The 19,565-nt window shown below is 43.3% G+C and overlaps 1 protein-coding gene across 1 annotated transcript; it reads right to left on the bottom strand.

Annotated features, from left to right (window-relative positions):
- Positions 1-3,891: 3,891 nt before the first annotated feature.
- tmc1 (transmembrane channel-like 1) lies at positions 3,892-17,517 on the bottom strand. Its single transcript, XM_041936481.1, has 19 exons — positions 17,481-17,517; positions 14,485-14,830; positions 14,177-14,365; positions 13,982-14,072; positions 12,833-12,914; positions 12,582-12,688; positions 12,382-12,480; positions 12,103-12,245; positions 11,888-12,032; positions 11,594-11,788; positions 11,194-11,373; positions 10,967-11,119; positions 9,578-9,706; positions 9,327-9,394; positions 8,970-9,209; positions 8,770-8,895; positions 8,575-8,653; positions 4,703-4,838; positions 3,892-4,112 (listed from the first exon to the last, which is right to left on the bottom strand). Exons 1-19 carry the CDS (start codon positions 17,515-17,517, stop codon positions 3,892-3,894), a joined length of 2,766 nt encoding a protein of 921 aa, XP_041792415.1.
- Positions 17,518-19,565: the final 2,048 nt, after the last annotated feature.

The following is a 19,565-nucleotide window of genomic DNA, read 5'->3' on the forward strand; positions in this document are numbered from 1 at the left end:
CTCCAGTTAGTCCTCCTCTTCTCACTTCTGCCTCCTCTCCATCCATGAGTTAGTCAACGCGAGCAGCTGATACACTTGTGGAGGTCCTGTGTCAAAAAGCCAGGATTACACACACACACACACACACACACACACACACACACACACACACACACACACACACACACACACAGGCAAGAACAGGTGTGCCCTTGTTTAGGCTGTCTAATGGCCGGGCTCCTTGACAACCGTCAATGACACACAGTCCATTAGATGATAATCAGGAGCCGGGGAGAAAACAAAATCCATCAGACAAAGGACTTGTCAATCAAAATGCTAATTCAAATTTGACTGGAGCCAAACAAGCTCATGTGCAGTCCACATTCTTAAATCCTCAAATTTATTCAAACTGAATGAAGGCTAACAACTTGAATCACTGTCATATAATGTATAAGGAAACCAAAAACTGGTTGGACGTTTGCCTCCATGCATCTGTGGCCCAGTAAGGAGACACCAGAGACATAAAGGTCAGGAGGCGCCATTAAAGTTAGATGATGGTTTAAGTAATCGTGAGAGAAAAGTGAAACAAGTTACTGTATTTAAATACTGTACACAGTCCTCTGTGAGTATACTGAACACACAGGAGTCACCTGTAACTTCACAAACAGACTTTTATTAAAAAGACCAGTCAGTCAGTTTTACAAACTGTTCATTAAAGGGAAGGTTCCCATTATTTCAGCTTCATCTTAAAATTATACTCACATGCCCACAATGCCCTTAATGGCCATGAAGAAATCCCTCTCTACAACCCTGATTCCAAAAAAGCTGCAAACAAACTGTGTTTACTGACAAGCGCTCTTGTATTAATCACCTTTATCCATTCATGTGTTCACAAAGTGGTGAACCTCGCTCCATCCTTGTTGTGAACCACTGAGCCTTTCCAGGATGCTCCTTTCATACCCAATCATGATGCTATCACCTGTTACCAATCAACCTGTTCACCTGTGGAATGATCCAAACAGGTGTTTTTGGAGCGTTCCACATCTTTCCCAGTCTTTTGTTGCTCCTGTCCCAACTTGTTTGAAACATGTTGCTGCATCAGATTCAGAATAAGCAGATATTTACAAAAATCAATGAACCTGAGGTTCACATGAGGTGAAACATTAAATATAATGACTTCGTACTGTTTCAATTGAGCATGTGTTAAAAAGGATTAGCAAGTTTTGACATTCTGTCATATTAATGTCTGAATTAATCAAAATAAGTGGGCATTTTTACAAATTACAGTCTTTTTAGTTTGAAATTGTCTTTGTGTCACTATCTTTCCACTGTAGCTCAACACAAAAAGGGAACTTTGAAAAAAAGACTGTAAATTTTGAACATTATGAAGTGAACTGCTGAAGTCAGTTGAATCGTCGCAGTCCATTTCGCCCTATTTTAAGACAAACTTTGAAAACATGAACCTCTGCAGCACAGAGATATATAAAAGAGGTGAAAGTGAGGACTGAACAATGTTCCTCTCCACATTTTGCGATTCAACAACTGAGATGCAGCTACTACCTTTGTGGTTTATGGTCAAATGTCAGAGCTGACCTTTTGAATAATACAGGAGGAAACAGGAGACGCCGGGCTGCAAACACAGTGAGCAGCACACTTCCGGGGGTTATATGAATGCTCGCTTGAAGGCTTGTACCTGAAATACAAGCTAAGCCCTCAGGGTTGGAGCTCTTGTAGCCCCTCCCCCTGATTGTCCCCTCAACTTCCTGCAACCATTTAATACTCCTCTCCATTGGTCTTCATCCTTCCTTCTCATTGTACTGTACTGAGGCTTGGAGGTGGCCTAAATGCATTTATTCTTAAGATCCATTAACGAAGAAGCATCTAACTTTCCACAAGTTCACACTGAAGTGCCGACCTTTGCTACCCAAAGCAAAACTGGACACCGTCCCAGCAGTCAAATCAGTGCTTGTAGCGCCACAATGTCTCACTCCTCCCTTCATCACTGTCATTGAATAAGAGATGCCCATTGCGGTGCAGCGGACATTGAGATATCCGGTAATGTGTAACCTGTCATGGCTCAGTTCTCTGCTACATTGTACCAGCACGGAGGGAAACTGGGACGAAGCCAAAACACAGCCCCAGCAGGAGGATGAGACGGCGGGCATCAGGGGTTGGTATTACCTGGATCAGTAAGAGTGAGGCAGATTATGAGTTTCCAGCACTCAGAGAACATGGAGGCTTTACTCCAACGTCTCCTCAGTCTTCATTAAATCACATGATTGACATGCGTTGGCAGACGATGACAGAATGAAGCATAGGGGCTTACTCCTTTCTCCAGCTCTCAGATGACGGCAGAATGAATTCTTAATGCTTACTTGCCATGAATTGATCATGAGCATCATTGGAAGTGGATTTGACTGGCACTGTAATTCAATGGCAGTGGCATTATGAGCTTGCTGTCCTGTAAATGATTTAGACACAACACTAATTCCTCAGTGATGACCCTTACATCGCATAATCCTTAAATTTAAGCGACAAAGACTGCGGGCAGGACTAATTTGACTTTTTAATATCGCCGCAGGGTCGTTTCTTCAGCACACACTCAATATGGACAGGTGGGGTTGATTATAGGTGACCCCAGCCAGCACAAGTACATCCCAAAGAGGAAGCCACAACCTTTCCAGCACAGTGTCATGATGTAGGCTTAAACATGACAAAACAAAGACACACAAACGACATTCACTTCATGAGAAAGAAGCACCTGAAATTTCCTCATTCATCCCATTGGGACTGAGGGTGCCTCCACCTCTCTGAGGCATCTGTCTCAATGCCCATGTGATGTAGTTTGAAGGCTTTCAGTTAATATATAGAATCTCAGGTTAATAAAGTTTAAGTAATGAGACAACAGCGTTACCTGTAGATTTGACTGACAGGTGAGCTGCATGACTGGTTGATTGACGGGAGCGCTCAGTGAGAGCAGACACTGGATATGACTGTGCTGTTATCAGATGATACGAGGCAGACGCTCATGCTGCATGATGAAGGTCAGGAGACCACAATGACTGGATTTACACTGACAGCTCAAATCTGGACGCTTGACACAAATTACAAATTTTTCGTTGCTCTCCAAAAATAGAATAATCTAACACCCTTTTTGTGTCACTCAGTTTATTAAAGCTATGGTACACAGCTGAAGAACAGATGTAAGGTGAGTGCGTAAGTGCGGCCAGAGATGAGAGAGATCCATTTAAGCCTCGCTCGCTGGGTTAAATGGCTTCCATGTCTAATGAATTGTTTAATGCTTTGGCCCGGTCGCAGGTGCAGGGACAGCTGTGCTCAGTGTCTCAGTGTGAGAGGCCAAGAGAAAAATGTGTGGTTTAAATTGACTGTAATTTTGAATATAGCTGAAAGATTTGCTAGGAAACTGATCAACCATTCCTAACAAATTAGTTGATCTAAAAAAGAAAAAAAAAGATACAAGCAACCAAAGCTAAAGCCTGGTTGTTGCATGGCATCATGAAAATATTAGTTAGTTCACAACTTTCAAAACCTCATCAGAAACACAATGTGATGTGAAAGATTAGACCAAGCACAGTGAGTATGTAGACCTCTGGATGTGATATAAAGATGGTAAACAAGCTGCACACTTAATGCCAACGCAGCAGAAACACCCTAATATTTCCTCTGTCGTCGTTCTGCATGGAGGGAGAATTGTCAGATTCACTACAGAGATATTCTGCTCTCGTCAATGTTTATTAAGTGAACAAAGGAACAACCAATAATATGAAATGTTTGCAGCTTATTTTATCAAGAATACACAGTGAAAAAAAAACAACACTTTAATGTGCACTAACTGCCATGAAGTCAGCACATGTACCTCCGGACATGCATTTCTGCCAACTGTTCACTCTCTCAGTGTCTCTGCAGGCTCGGCACCCTGTACATCCTGGGCTCGCTTTGTCGAGGGAAGCCGGGCAGGTACCCAGGAGCCCCTTGGTTTTCATGGCGATAGGTCCTGGGGATAGGGGCTCTGGTGGCTGGGGGTTCTTGGTCTCTAGCAGGCGGAGGAGGGTTGCGTTCGTTTTTAGCTTGATGCAGCCTCACACTGCCACCACAGTTTTCCTCCCCATCCCCTGAGGACAAAGCAGGTTAAGACAAATGTATTATTTCAGATGAGGGGAGAAAACAAACATGTTATTAATCACACTGTGCTGCAGCATTTTCACAACAAGAACTTTCACAGGCAAGCTAATGCTATCAAAGCTGACTAGCTAACGCTACTTTGTAGTAACTTGAAAAGGGAAAATATGAAATATATATATAAACATGATTACAAGTGTGCCAAGAAAAGTTAGTGAAAGATAAATAGATGAATAAAGTATATTCAGCTTTCACTGATTTTTATTAACTAATTGGTGGTAAAGAACGCACAGTTTTTGCTTTCTTTGCCAGCAGATTGGAGGTTAAAGCAAAAAAAAGTTCACATTTCTTTTTCCCATTTTAATTATTATTGTTTCACTGTATTTTTTTTTTATGTATTCAGCTATATTTTAAGTTGAATGATAACATTTTACTACATTTTCTCAGTTTCAGGGCTCTGTAGCGTGAGACCAAAGGCAACTTGTTTAATCTTTGTTTGTTCGTTTTTTATTTACGCTGGATTTTTATTTTTATCACATGATAAAAGTCCTGTTTCATTTTTTGTAGCAGTCAGAAGTCCCACCCTCTTGCTCTTGCAGTGAAGCGCTGTTGTTCTTTCGTTGCTCTGCAGTCTGTGATGCAGCTTTTCTGGCCTCCTCGAGATCCATCTGGGCCTTCAGCGCTGCTTGCTTGTTCTTTTTCTTGTTCTCCTCATTTTGCTGGAAAGGGACACAAGTGATGATAAGACTGATGCAGGAAACATATTCAGTCCAGTTGAAGCTCAAAACCCACCCACAGAACTTAAGAAATCATTTTAAAGCTTTTAAATATTGAATAAGACTTACAGAAATGCACATCAGCTCTTAGGTTACTGCTGCATTTGGCAACAACACAGTGATTAGCAGTAACTGTCTAACCCACTGCTTTTGGACCGATATGAGCTGTTACTCTGCTGCTCTCTGCTGGAGTGATTACATTAAGATTCAAGATTCAAGATTCAAGAGTCTTTATTGTCATTGAGCATGTCAATGAAATTTTCATTGCAACCCCCATGTTAGGAACAGATAGTAAGAAAGATAAGAAGATTAGAAAGAATAAAATTAAGATAACTACAATAAAATAAAATAAACCAACATGCAATAAAAATATTCGTAAAAGCAATTAAAAATATACCAGAATGAAAATATACTAAGGCAATAAAATATACTAAAGAATAAACAATAAAATATGGAAGTGAAATGTGCCAACAGAATAAAATATACAAGCAGAATAAAATATACACAGTGAGATGTACTGACAGAATAAAATATACACAGTGAAATGTACCGACAGAATAATGTGGCAATATACTAAAATGTATACATAGTATATGTGTGTACCTAAAAGTTAAGTACACAGAAGGTGCAGGTGGAGGTGGAGGTGTAGGTGTAAAGTGTGGTGTGCAGTGGTTCACAGTTCTCACAGTCTCTCACTGCAGTGAGGGGCTGCTGGGGGTGATAGCTCTAACAGCTCTAGGGAAGAAGCTGTCCCTCAGTTTGTTAGTGGTGGTGCGGATGTTCCTGTACCGCTTTCCTGATGGTAGCGGTACAAACAGCCTGTGGCCCGGATGGCTGGGGTCCGTGGCGATGGATCTCGCCCTCTTCCTGACCCGGCCTTCATATATAGAGTCTAGGTCAGGAAGGGGGCAGCCCACGATGCCCTGTGCAGTTTTAACCACCCGTGCCAGTTGTTTCCTCTCCTGTGCCGTGCAGCTGTCATACCACACTGTCACACTGAGGCAGAGGATGCTTTCAATTGTGGCCCTGTAGAAATTGACGAGCAACCAAGAGGAGAGTCCAGCCCGTTTCAGTTTCCTGAGGAAGAAGAGCCTTTGTTGTGCCTTCTTCACCAGGCGGGAGGTGTTCATGGACCAGGAGAGGTCAGATGTGATGTGGAGACCCAGGAACCTGATGTTGTCCACACGCTCCACCGCCTCTCCGTCCATGAGGAGGGGGGCGTGATCCGTCTTCCTGGACCTCCTGAAATCCACAATGACCTGGTCTTCCCTGTGTTCAGCACCAGGTTGTTGGCTGAACACCACTGGGTGAGCTGGCGTATCTCCTCTCTGTAGTGGGTCTCGTTGTTATCTGAGGTGAGACCCACTACTGTAGTGTTGTCCGCAAACTTCACGACTGTGTTGGTGGGGTGGATGGCAGCACAGTCGTGAGTAAACATGGTGAAGAGGGCCGGGCTGAGCGCACAACCCTGTGGCGTGCCCGTGCTAAGGACCAGAGGGGATGATGTGATGTTCCCTATTCTCACCACCTGAGGCCTGTTGGTGAGAAAGTCTCTGATCCAGTGGCACAGAGACGCAGGCAGACCCAATGCGTGTAGCTTCAGCGTCAGCTTGTCTGGGATGACGGTGTTAAAAGCTGAGCTAAAGTCTACAAATAGCATCCTGACGTAGGTGTTGGGCTGCTGCAGGTGGGTCGGGGCTGTGTGCAGGGTGATGCAGACAGCATCCTCTGTGGACCGATTCCCTCTGTAGGCGAACGGAAGGCTGTCTAGGTCCGAGGGGATGAAGCCTCTGATGTACCTGAGAATAATCCGCTCAAAGCACCTCATGATTACCGGGGTCAGAGCAACAGGCCGGTAGTCATTCAGGCAGGTGATGGATGTCTTCTTCGGTACTGGAATGATGGTGGAGGACTTAGGGCACTCAGGAACCGTAGACAGCTGCAGGGACATGTTGAAAATGTCCAGGAACACTCCTGCTAGCTGTTCAGCGCATGTCCTCAAAGTCTCAAAGTCTTGCCTGACACCTTATCCGGTCCTGCAGCTCTGCGGGTGTTGATCCTCCTCACGGTGGATGTCACCTGGTGCTGCTGCAGGACGAGGGGCTGGTGCTGCTCCTCCAGCCGGGGTAGGTGTGTGACTTCTCTGCTGCCTGATGTGTCGAAGCGGGCAAAGAAGCTGTTTAAGGTGTCAGGCAGGGTGGGGTCGTGGCTGGCAAGCTGAGTGTTAGGCTTGTAGTCCGTTATGGTTCTAATGCCTCTCCACATGTTCTGGGGGTTGTTGCTATTGAAGTGATCTTCAATTTTGTCTTTGTACCGGATCTTGGCCTGCTTAATTCCCTTCTGCAGCTCTGCTCAAGCCCTGCGATAAGCCAGCCTGTCTCCAGATCTGTAGGCAGTATCCCGGGCTTTCAGCAGGGACCGCACTGTGCTGTCCAGCCATGGTTTCTGGTTGGGAAACACTGTGATGGTCTTAACAGGGAGGACAGCATCAGTGCAGAACTGAACATAGGACGATACAGATGATGTGTACTCCTCAAGGTCTGCCTCTTCTCTGAACACAGTCCAGTCTGTCAGCTCAAAGCAGTCCTGAAGTGCAGAGGAGGCCTCCTCAGTCCATATCTGTACTGTCCTGGTGGTTGGCTTTGTTCTGCAGGCCAGAGGCTTGTAGGCAGGAATGAGTTTCACTGAGATGTGGTCTGACATGCCCAGGTGTGGAGCTGCTACAGCCTTGTAAGCAGCAGGGATGTTGCAGTAAACTTGATCCAAAATGTCACTGTCTCTGGTAGGAAACTTTATGTACTTGTGAAATTTGGGAAACACCGCCTTCAGTTCAACGTGATTAAAGTCCCCCGCCACAATCACGGCCGCTGCCCGCTGATCAGGCAGTACAGCTCCTCTAATGCTAACTTAGCATTAGCCCGCGGTGGGATGTAAGCGGCCACAATAACAATGGACGAGAGTTCTCTAACCAGCTTGAACGGTCGGCATTTCACCACCAGGTATTCCAAATCAGGAGAGCAGAACGTGCTGACGGTGCGTGTGGCTGTACACCAGGCATTGTGTACATACAGCGCCAAGCCTCCACCTCTGCTCTTACCTGAACCCGGCGAGAGACTGTCCTTGGACGTCGTCGATTTTGTTGGTGAGAGACCTGGCGTTGGTGAGGAAGAGACTGGGGAGAGCTGGTCTGTGAGGGTTAGCTTATAGCCTAGCACGCACGCCGGCTCTCTTGGCACGCTTTTGTTTACGGTGCCTCCTTCGTCTCCTTGGCAGCAGTGGGGGGATGGTGGTGGGCTCTGGGGTCCGTAGCAGCTCCGGTGGAATAAAGTCCAGTTTAGGGGGTGATGCAACTACTGTGGCCTCAAGCTGTCTATTTGTGCATCTGCACATTGTTAAACTGATAAAATGCATTGGACAAGCAAATCTGAAGGACAAACGAATAATAAATATGAAAATTCCTGACAATTGTTTGCCCAAGATCACATTTTTTCGCCCATATTTTGAACGTTAGATGATAAACTTGTGACAAACTGTATATTTCACATCGTTCTCGAGCAAAATCTCTTCAGCTTTTACCCTCATACATTGACTGTGAGTGTCATTCATGTGAAATTTCCCAGTGCAAACTTAGCACGAGCTAGAGCACCAGTGCCAAATAAGAGGAAAACAAAATGTGTACCGTCTGTAGTTTTTTCTTCAGTTCCACGTTAGCTTCTTTATAGCTTTTGGATGTGGATTGCAAGTAATAAATGGCGAGTCTGAAAGATAAAATAACACATGATCACCATCAAAGAACCTTAAACTTTACCTGAAAAGGAAAGGAAACATGGTCATGAAAAAAAATATATATTTGTGCAGTCTGCAGCTGACTCACACCATCAGCAGTATGAAGGGCAGCACCAGTCCAGGGTTGGAGGCATAGCTGAACACTTTACTGAACCAGGCAGGGAAGTCCGACTCAAGCGTCTCATGGATCACATCAAACATACGCTTTTTCCCACTGAGAAGAAGAGAATCGCTGTGACAGAAAGTCAAAGAAACCAAACTGCAGTTCATTCACACAAGCATCGTTACCTGAAGGGTCCACAGTCAAAGGATGGGGGGATGGTGACGATGGTGTAGATGGCAGGCAGAGTGGACAGGAAGAGAATGACCAGCAACATGGCCATGTAGAAGTTGTTGGAGCCAGAGGCCTTGAAGACCCTTTCCTGCGGCACATTACAGCACATCACGGCCCAGCACTGTAGGTACATGGACACGTGGAGCCGGAGGACGTTCAGAGCGGGCAGGCAGGGGGCATAGAAGGCACCCATCCTGCAGGAAAAGATTGGGCTTTTCAGTGGAGGAAAATACACATGCTGCAGATAAAAAATGAAAGATGACATGACAAGATGACTGGTGATTTAAATAAAACAAATGTCGTTTTCTTGCCATATCATTCCTTGGTTGAAGATCAGGCCCAGGACGTTTCCACTGACATCAAACTCAGAGTAGGACGGCTTTCACAACGACACAAAGACGACAGAAATAACTCCGCTGTGACTCATATTTTCATAGCCAACGTTTAAATTCACCTCCGGAAAAAAGGTGCACGTTTCTTATGTGTGATGTGCCAACGAATTATACACTCTGCTGAATATCACTGGCACAGTCACTGAAATCAGTCCGAACGGATGACTCACAAATCCGGCCTCAAGGTCCCAGCACCAGCAGTAGTTGAGAAAGCGGACGAGCACGGCTCTCAGGAAATCACCAATCAGCAGCGTGATGTAGGTTGTCATGGTATCAGATATGATGAGCCGGACAAACTCCTGCAGAGGATGAAGCGATCATATGTTTGGAGGTTATATGACTGAGTATCGAGTCTCGGAATTTAACATTCTTGTGTGGGTTAGTTCACCGTGTAACTACATGTCCTATATTTCATTTTTAATGCAAACCGCATGAAAAGCACTTGAATGTGATCAGAACATGTTTCTTTTGTTGTTAGACATGTTTCTACATGGCTCTATGTTTATGTCCGACAGAGAGCGACTGATGAAAAGTGGCATTATGTAATAAAATGGCATTATCCTCATTCCTCTTCAGGGAGCGTGTGTGTGTGTGTGTGTGTGTGTGTGTGTGTGTGTGTTTATATGTTGCTGCTTTTTGAAATAAATGTGTGAATGCTTCGCTGCCTCTTCTGTGTTTGTGTGGTCTGTCCTCCCTCCAGATGTTGAGCGGAGGTCATGTGGCTCAGGTCCTACCTATCTAGTGAGACCTGAAGCTGCTCAGTGTCCTCCTGGATCCAGACTCCGCAGTTCTGTTTTACAATCTACAGACGTCTGTATTTTTGTCATCAAAATTTGTAAATATTGGGATTTTTACTGCATGTCTGTCCATCCTGGCACCTCTCTTACATCGCTCTTCCTGAGGTTTCTTCCTTTTCTTCCCTGCCATACGTCATGCTATGAACAGGCTACAAGTTGTTATCAAGTGTAACATTTTCTATTTTGAAATAAATGTTCTATTGATGAATAATTTGTGAGTGACGTTGAGCATGCGGGTGATCATTCACAGTGATCCTGCACTCAGATGAATGAGCTTTTAACGTGACTGATTTCCCTGTGGTTGACATTGTTGTCATGGTGATGTTAACCCCTGGAGAGAGTGTTGTTGCTGCAGAGTTCACACATTAACGTTACACCAGAAAATTTGCTATCAGCTCCTAAATCACAGATACTGAACGTGTCTCCTTCACTCTGGTGCACAGTAACTAGTGTAACTGAAGTTGTATAAATATCTCTGAGTCAGAAATAAATGTGGATTCACTGTCTGAGTCTGTCTGCCTCAGGATTTTGCTGGCACAATTATAAGAGATGTGACGTTAATTAATTGATTAAACATTATTTTGTTACAGCCAATTGTTCCAGACCTCAGACCTTGAATAAAAGGACGTTTGAGTGATAAGTTTGATAAAACCTACATTCTTTTATTCTATATTTGTCACTATGGGCACCCATAACTTTACACTGTAAAATCACTGTTACATCATATAATGCATAACTGTTTACACACACATGCACACTGACCTGCCCCACCATGGTCTCCCAGCAGGGCCCTCTGGGCACATCAGCAGGCTGGATAGTGATGGGTGAAGCAGTGCCGTTTTCTGATACTGTACCATTGTACTGACTGGCTTCCCATGTGGTTATGTTAAACTTTACTATCTTTTCCTCTTCCCTCTGCAACACACATACACACCTCAGGTTAAGAGCAAAGTTCAGCATCTCACACATCTACATGCTCTCCTTCTCACTTTGAGGTTGATCTCATCCATGAGTGCAATGATGAAGGTGTAGAGGTTTCCCAAGAAGAGGGCAAAGATGCGACCCAGCTGCCACTGCAGGGCGACGCGAGGGTGGTAGTTCTCCAGGGCACTGATGACGTCAAACAACATGGGGCAGAACATCCCCAGCAGCGACATGACCATGTTCACCTGGGAAACATGAAGGCAGACTGATGAAAGCCCATATGACATGTAGCATAACTACCATCATTATTAAAATGAGATTGAGTGTGCTGATGTTATAAAGCCATAAATCACACCACTCTATACAATGAACTTGCTCGGCCTCCCTGCTCCTAAAATGGTTGACGCACTTCTTTGTCTGTATTTCTGTGTCTTTGATTCGCTGTCTCTCAGCTCTCATTGTTACCTCATTCCTTTCCCACCAGGAGTGATTCTCCAGTCCATCGAGGGCAAATTTCTGAGAGCGGCGCACTACAAAGTAGATGAGGTACCCGCTTCCTGCTAAGCAGCACAAGACCAGGAAGTTGGCCAGCACGCGTAGAAAACGAGTCAGATGGATGTTGTCATCCTTTCGACTCTCCTGCTCCTCTAAGATTGCCTCCTGGAGGCGTAGAGGGAGGGATAAATATAGATAATATAGTTAAACAGAATATAAATGCATCGATTACTGCTATACTGCAACACAGTCAGCAGCACTGACCTTGAAACTGGTGGTGATGGAGGCAAACTTATTGTCTGCAGTTTCCGGGTTTCCTATCAGGTAATCCCAACTGGTGAACACTTTCCAGCTGAAGTTAAAGCTGTTATCGTCTCCAACCCCCGACTCATTTGCATTACGAGCCATCCTTTAACCAGAAATACAGATTCAGCGGAGCATTGTGCCAAAGGAGATCTACGTAGCCACAATAAACTTACGTTCTTATGACCACCATGTAGCTATAGGCCACTGTTCCCACACCAACCAGGAAGTATGACAGAGGCATACGGAACTTGAGCCAGCCAATGGCGCGCTGGTTGTTGTAGTAGCCATAGAAGAGGACTGAATACTGAGCGTAACCCTGTGATACAAATATTAGTTAAGGTGATCTGCAGCAAAGAATGCATCAAGTGTAAACTGACTCACAGGCATAACGAAACAACAACATTACAAGGGCTTGAGGTGAGTGTGATACTGCACATATATAATAAACTGACTCCAAAGTCCCATAAGACAGCGAAGTCCATTGCACTGGCCTCCTCAGCCCTGGGGACAGTCTTTCTTGGGATGCTGCCATAGGGCCGCCCCATTAATGCCTGTTAGCAAAGAGCAGGGGATTATTAGAGGAAAACTGGAAGCTTGCAAACACGAAGACTTAGACTTGTTTCTGATGGGGGAAAAAAGCAACGAACAGTACCTCTGGCACCATAACCAGGCCAAAAGTCAGCCCAAACAAGATCATGTTGATGCCATACATCCACCTCAGGAAGATAAAGTAAGAAGCAACCGAGGAGCCAAAATGACCTGAGGGAATAGATATGAGGATTGTTACACCAATAATGACTTCCTGAAAGCAGCAGAGCTCAGGATCTAAATGTGAGGCCTGCAAGACATGTTTGATTCATCTCAGATTGTAAAAGCGTTTGAAGCCTTGAAACATTAACGTACTTTCAATCTCCTTGATTTTCATCTCCCAGGGAATGCAGGCAGTTTTGAAGTTTTCAAAGTCCCGTTGAAACTTCATCCATTTCTGCAAAAGAAATGTATTGAATCTTAATGCCTGTCACAAGGAAAAGAAACATTTCCTGGATGTTGAAGTCATGACCCGCCTCTGACTCTGATTGGCTCGGACTTGTTGCCACCATTGTTTGGGTTTGTTGAAATGAGATCGGTTTGGGTTTGGGTAAGAATTTCAGGGTAAGCCAATCAGGGGCAGAGTCGGGCAGATCATGCCTTCACCATCCTGAGAGAAAAAAAATATCGAGTCCACTGGCCCTATTCCCCAAAAAATCAGATAAACGGCACACAGACTGGAATATATTCCCAGGCAAAGTTTGCAGCGTGTCGTACGTTGGCCAGTGAAAAGAGAATTTTATTTTTGATGTTATATTTTGTGGTTATAGCTGATACTGGGGCAGGAGCAGCAAAGAGAGACAAAAGAAAACAAAAGTGAAAGGGACAGTGATAGAGCAGTGGTGAAAACCAAGCAAAATGAGTCAAACACGAAAGACCAAGTTCCCAAATGGCCTCTATAGCTAATTTCCTACATTCATCTTTCATTACTTTTTATGTAATTCACTCACTAAATTATTAAGGCTTAAAGTTAAGCATAATTATGGCCATGGCCGCATTGAGTGACAGCTAGGTCTCAGCAACCAGGCTTGACTCTGCTCGCCTCAGCTCCCATTTTTGGTTTGGTTTTGGTTTCTGACAGAGTCACTGTCACTGAGCTTCACAGTGGCTCTACAGAAAGCTGTAGGTTATTTCAATGTTTTTTACAGTCTATGGTATGAAACTAAACTAGTAAAACAAAATTTACTTTGTTTCACCATTATCATCATTACAGTTATTAATGCTACATAGCCACAAATACATTACCTCGTTGCTATGCATCTTGCAAACAGCTGTGTTTCAAAAAGAAAATTTAACCAGATGAAGATCTTTATGACATGAAACAGTGGAAACACTCCCAAGTTTGTCCACAGGGGGCGCCAAATCGAGGCAAACTGTTCAAATATAAATGCGCAATATTCAATATAATAATTAAAATAATTATAAGAATAAATGCTGATGTCACGTCAGTCTGTGATTCTTTACCTTGGTCATCATGACCTTGTATGCATAGAGCTTCCTGCCTTTTCCTTTCCCCAGCGCTCCCTCATATTTCTCCACAAACTCCTGAGACTCTCTACAAGCAAGAAAATGAGTTCACATCACAGTTCACATGTTGTGTTACAGCTGATCCAGAGAAAGATTCTGATCCTGATTCAAAGTGCACTTCAGTGAATTTACCGTAAAGTCACCAGTTTCTTTTTCATCGGCCAGGGTTTTCCCCTCAGACCTTGGACCAGTTTCTTCCTGTCATCCACAGCCTCCTTCAGCATCTCCAGCTCCTCCGGTGACAGACACTCCGGCCTCACCTCTTTATCCTCATTGTCCTCTTCACCATTGTCGTCTTCCTCGCTCGTCTCCTGCTCTGAACTGAGACGTAGCAGAGCAGTGTATTTAATGTCTTTGCACGTTTCTTGTGTGAATGACATGATCATGAAAAAGGCCTGCTCACCCTGCAGAAAGGGAAGGTTTGGATGATAATACTTTACCTTGTTTCAACCACTTTCTTGTGTTTTTTCTTCTTCCCCTCTGGTGTTTTCTCCTTTGCTGTACGTTTACCTCCATCCTCTTCTGTCTCTTCCTTTTTGGCACCACTGCTTTTCTTTTGTCTCTTGGCATTTCTTTCAGCAGCTTCGTCCTCCTCCTGCTCTATTCTTCTTGTTTTTTCATTTTTGACGTTCTTCTTCGTTTTTGCCTCCTTACCACGTCTTGTGTTGTCCTGCCCATCCTCGTCCCTCCCTCTTCCTTCTGCTTCTTGATCGTTCTTTGCTCTCCTTCTCCTGCCCCTCTCTCTTCTCTCTGCCCTGGCTTGTAATTCCTCCTCTCTTTCTCCCGCTTTAGATGCTCCTTTTCTTTTCTCATGCCCCCTCTTCTTCTTCTCTCTGTCACCATCCCTTCTTTTTCCTCTGTGTCTTTCCCTCTTATGCCCCTCATGGCAAGTGGAAACTTCATCCTCATCACCTGCAACAAAAACATAAATGCTGCTTTATTGTGTTTTAATAAGCATTAACGTGCTGCACAAATTATTTAACCTGATATATTTTAAACCTATAATCACCCAATTCTAAGATAAGATAAAACTCTATTGATCCCACACTGGGGAAATTACGTTGTTACAGGAAGGACGCACAAAACAAGACATAGAAAAAGAACAAAATAGACAATGAAAAATGATATAAAATAAAATCAATGTATATATGTACATTATATGCTAAAGAGTGTAAAAATGCTATTGCCCTGGGAAAGGATGGCTCAGTTCCTCAGTGGAAAATTTTTGACTAGCACATGAGTAAGATATGGTTAATAAAAACAGTGTTTTTATACTACTGCATGATAGAAACACATATAACACAGTGAAAAAACATATATCTGGCATGCAGTGTGAAGGTTGTCATCGTTCTCTACTCAATTCAATCTATATTTCTTCTTTTCTCTGCTGTGTGTTTTTTATCCAGGTGTGATAATTCTGTGATTGAGGACAGAGGGGTAAAAGGAGTGAACATGTTATACAGGGCTGGTACAGGGGACAAAACAGTTGCAGTCAATAAGGGACCTGAGCTCCAACCCAGCAAAAAGGATAAAATGAGAAAATAAAGACACCTGTGCCTCTCTGTTAATTTAGTTAAGAAAAGTCTTCATGATCACATTACCAGTAGAAATGGTCTGAACCACCAGAACCTCAGTGATTCATGTAATAACACAACAACCCACTCACCTGCTAATTCCAGTCCAATGTCAACTGTGGGAGAGAAATAACTTCACTGAAGAATGAAAAAAGTTGAGAAAACTTCTGTTAATTTAGCTCAGGTTGGAGAACCTTCTTATTTTACACTGTGTTTTTACTGTTCTTTTTACACATCAAGTTTTGCTGAGTTAAATCTGTACATTGTGTTATCAAGTGATGCCTCATGAGCTATAACATACGGTAACGATGTTCTACCTTTAACTGCCGTGCATGAAGAAACAATCAGGTCAGAATCAGAGCTGGTTAGTGAGACATTCACAGCTGCTGCACAGACTGTTAGAAGTAACTGACATGGATGCCAATCTTCATCATGGTTTGCACTGTTAGATAAAGTCTATGTGACTCATCTGGGACACATAACAAGACACAGTAAGCTAACCATGTGTTTAACAACTTGTGTGATTGATGAGTCGGACGTTTTTTCATCTCATTTTAAGGCTGAAAGTGATCAGTCAACAGTTTAAGTTGACCTGACTTCAAACTGACATACCTGTCTAATTAGACTGAGGTAACCATAAAAGAAGAGTTTATTCAATGATTATGAGATTTCACAGTCTGTTATGAAGTAAACATGGAGTAAACAAGTGAAGAATAACAGCAGTTATCAGCTACAGGGTACCAGGACTGACCTTGTACAGCTTCAGCTTTATCTTTAAATGCTGAACATTTCAAAGTCAGACCAACTTTTTTCCCCCTATTTATGCTGAAAGCATGCAAATCAGCATTTTTACAGCGTTGCATCTAAATGAGCGCAATTGTTTAAATCTCTCTCTGAAAATATGTCATGATATGAAACATTTCTCTCATGCTTTTTTCTCTTATTTTATTAATTCCTTCGTTATTGTTTTGTTTCATGTTTTTTTTAGATAAAATATGTATGTGTTTACTCTACGACATAACCGCCCCTTTCCCCCTCTGATGACCTCAGCTTTATAAATCCAGTCCATTTTTCTGTTTCTCTTCTTCAATACAACACTGACCCCTTTCACTGGTAGAGCTTAGCCTACCTTATTGTATACCTGCACTATTATCCTGCAGTAAAGGGGGATAAAGAGGAAAACAAAGAGAACCACTGACAAATTGAACTGATATTTATGCAGTCAGCCCTTTGATGTGTGTCCTTAGTGTAACCGGAGTGGCCGGCACACGGGTCATTACGGCCGTGTGCAGCAGAGGGGCACAAAAGAGACAAACAATGGCCTAATGAAGGGGGACGGGGTGGCTAAGCCCACAAGGACGGGGAGACAGCCGAGGGCCAGAGGCCAGCTCCCAAATATGCAGCTGAGTGAGTAAGATGCAAGAAAAGAGTGGAGAAATATGTCGGAGGTGGACGATGGGTGGCCTTTTATTGATGGTTAAAGCCAGAAACCAGTGTAAATACCTGTACCGTTTTTACTGTATTAAACTCTATAGATATGGATGTTTTGCCCACAAATAGGTTCAAATCAGTATATCATAAACATACTACAAACACAGAGAGCAAAGGGCCTTGCTTCATTCACCAATCAGTAATATTTTCCCCTAATGAACATGGTGACATAATCTGAAAATTTAACACAATGACAATGATTATTAAACTCACAATTATTATATAATAATTATAATGTTTGATTATAATTAATTCTACCTCCTCACACACAAAGAACGAATGCCGTCTATTAACAAAACTCCTGCGTCATATAATGTGACCTCTAGAATAACAATTTGATCATTGAAATATGAAGATGGTCATGGTCTTACTGTCATCCTCAGAGGTGATCAGACTGTCTCGAGGCATCTTCCTCTCATGGTCCTGTACCCCCCTACAGCGGTCACCCCAGCATCCAGTGCACTCTGAAGCTGCAGGCTTTCAGTGGCCTCCCTCCTTCTGCATCTTCACAAGGAAGGATGCAGCTTATCCAAGCCCACGCACTGCCATGGGAATGAAGAGTGTGTGTTTCTGTGTGTGTGTGTGTGTGTGTGTGTGTGTGTGTGTGTGTGTGTGTGTGTGTGTGTGTGCGTGCGTGCGTGTGTTGAGGGGCTGGTACATGATGAGTAACTCGCATGAGAAGTTTACTTTTTCCTCGCCACCCATCGACCCGAAACAGGGACAATGACAGCATGGAAACCCTAGAGCCACGCAATTTCACTAGCGATCAATTATTCAAAACAGTTATGACTGCCTTTATGCAGCTGTGTGTGTGTTTGTGAGAGTCTTCTAGATAAGTGTGTGAAAAGACAAAAACAGGAGGGTCATGAGAGCAGCAGGCAGGATGGTCAGGACTCTTTGACAGATTGTTTTCACTGCATCATAACAGATGACTCAACTGTTTGGGTTCGCTGAGAAGTGACATTCAAAAATCACATTCACCTCATGGGGCTGAATGTCCTCCTGTGTTTTAACAGAGTACAGACGTCTTCCTGAGTCCGTTCATTCACATGCCCATCACTTAGTTCTAGCTATCATATTTAGTGTCTGTTCTCGACCGACGTCCTCCTTGTTTGTGAATGAGCCTCTATGGCTAAAAGCAGTAAAACATTATAGCATGTAAAGCAGCAGTGAGATAGTAAATAAAATATTTAATAGTGACCCCTGATCAATCATTACTTTGAATGCTTTTAATTTTTCTTATTTCTTTGAATGTGTCTCACAGGTTTGTGGAGAAATAACTACAGCATCAGTCAGCCTGTTAACTGAGCTCTTATTATCACAGTTATGGTAATTATGTGTGAATTCTGGTTACACAGCCATTGCTTTGTCTTTATCTTATGAAGGTAAATTAAAGCAAAGGCGGACATTTCACAGGGTGTCTCATAGCGTCTCATCCTGGCTGGTGAAGAATATAAAATAGGTCACAGATACTGTCTCAGTCTTGTCTGTCTGGGTAGACAGACTGTCTGATTCAACCATCTGAATGTGCTTGCATAATAATGTTGTGGTGAGTAGCATGTGTGTGCAGAATAAACCATGTGACCATGTGAAATATCAGAGTTAATGACAAAAAATTCTGGAATTTGTCACTTTAAAAAATTTCACCATTCTCATGTATGCGTGAGTATGGTGTCATGGCAACAAGACTGAAAAATGAGGCAAACATACTCTGCATAACAAAACAATATGAAAGAGAGACGTAGAGGTGAGTTTTATGATAATCGACCTGTAGAGGGCGCTGTTGCTCTGTACTGGTTTCTGGAGGAAGAGCCACTTCTGTCTTGGTGAAGATTATTTTTATCTTTAACTGGCTTGTTTTCTGCGTGTGTGTATGTTTGTACGTGCACGTGCGTCAGCGTCACTGACATGCAGGTCTGCGTACATGATCATCGACTCGTATGGGGGTAATGAGAGTAGGGAAAGATATCAGTTTCCTCTTGCTAAACTTAGATGCAGCTCGGAGGGACTCATCGGACAGAGAGGTGAGGGAGGTCGTCAAGGCCACTTGAGCTAAGAGTGGCATCAAAACAGACTGCAAGATGCATCTGACTGGAAATGGATACATCACTGCTGTACAGTTAAATGATTTGCCAGGGAATAAATTACAGACGACCAAACTGTATTAAAGGCTCAATGGTTGATGAAACCGGGTACCGTGCTCAAAATTAAAGGTTGAGCCACATTAAAAAAGAGGAACCAAACAAACTTACTTGAGGTATTAGAGCAGCGGATAGTTTTGTTTTAAATTATGCAGGTGTTGTGAATTCTCTGTGAGATTTTTGCAGCCACCACCCAAAACTATTGGGGGGAATTTTGTTTGCCAAGATCATTCACAGACCTCGCTGTGAATCATTGAACATAATGTGCATAGAACTGACATGTGCTTACTTATTTGAAATAACATTCTTTGAGGG

Source organism: Chelmon rostratus, chromosome 5 (assembly GCF_017976325.1).
Source record: "Chelmon rostratus isolate fCheRos1 chromosome 5, fCheRos1.pri, whole genome shotgun sequence".
Taxonomy (NCBI): Eukaryota; Metazoa; Chordata; class Actinopteri; order Chaetodontiformes; family Chaetodontidae; genus Chelmon; species Chelmon rostratus.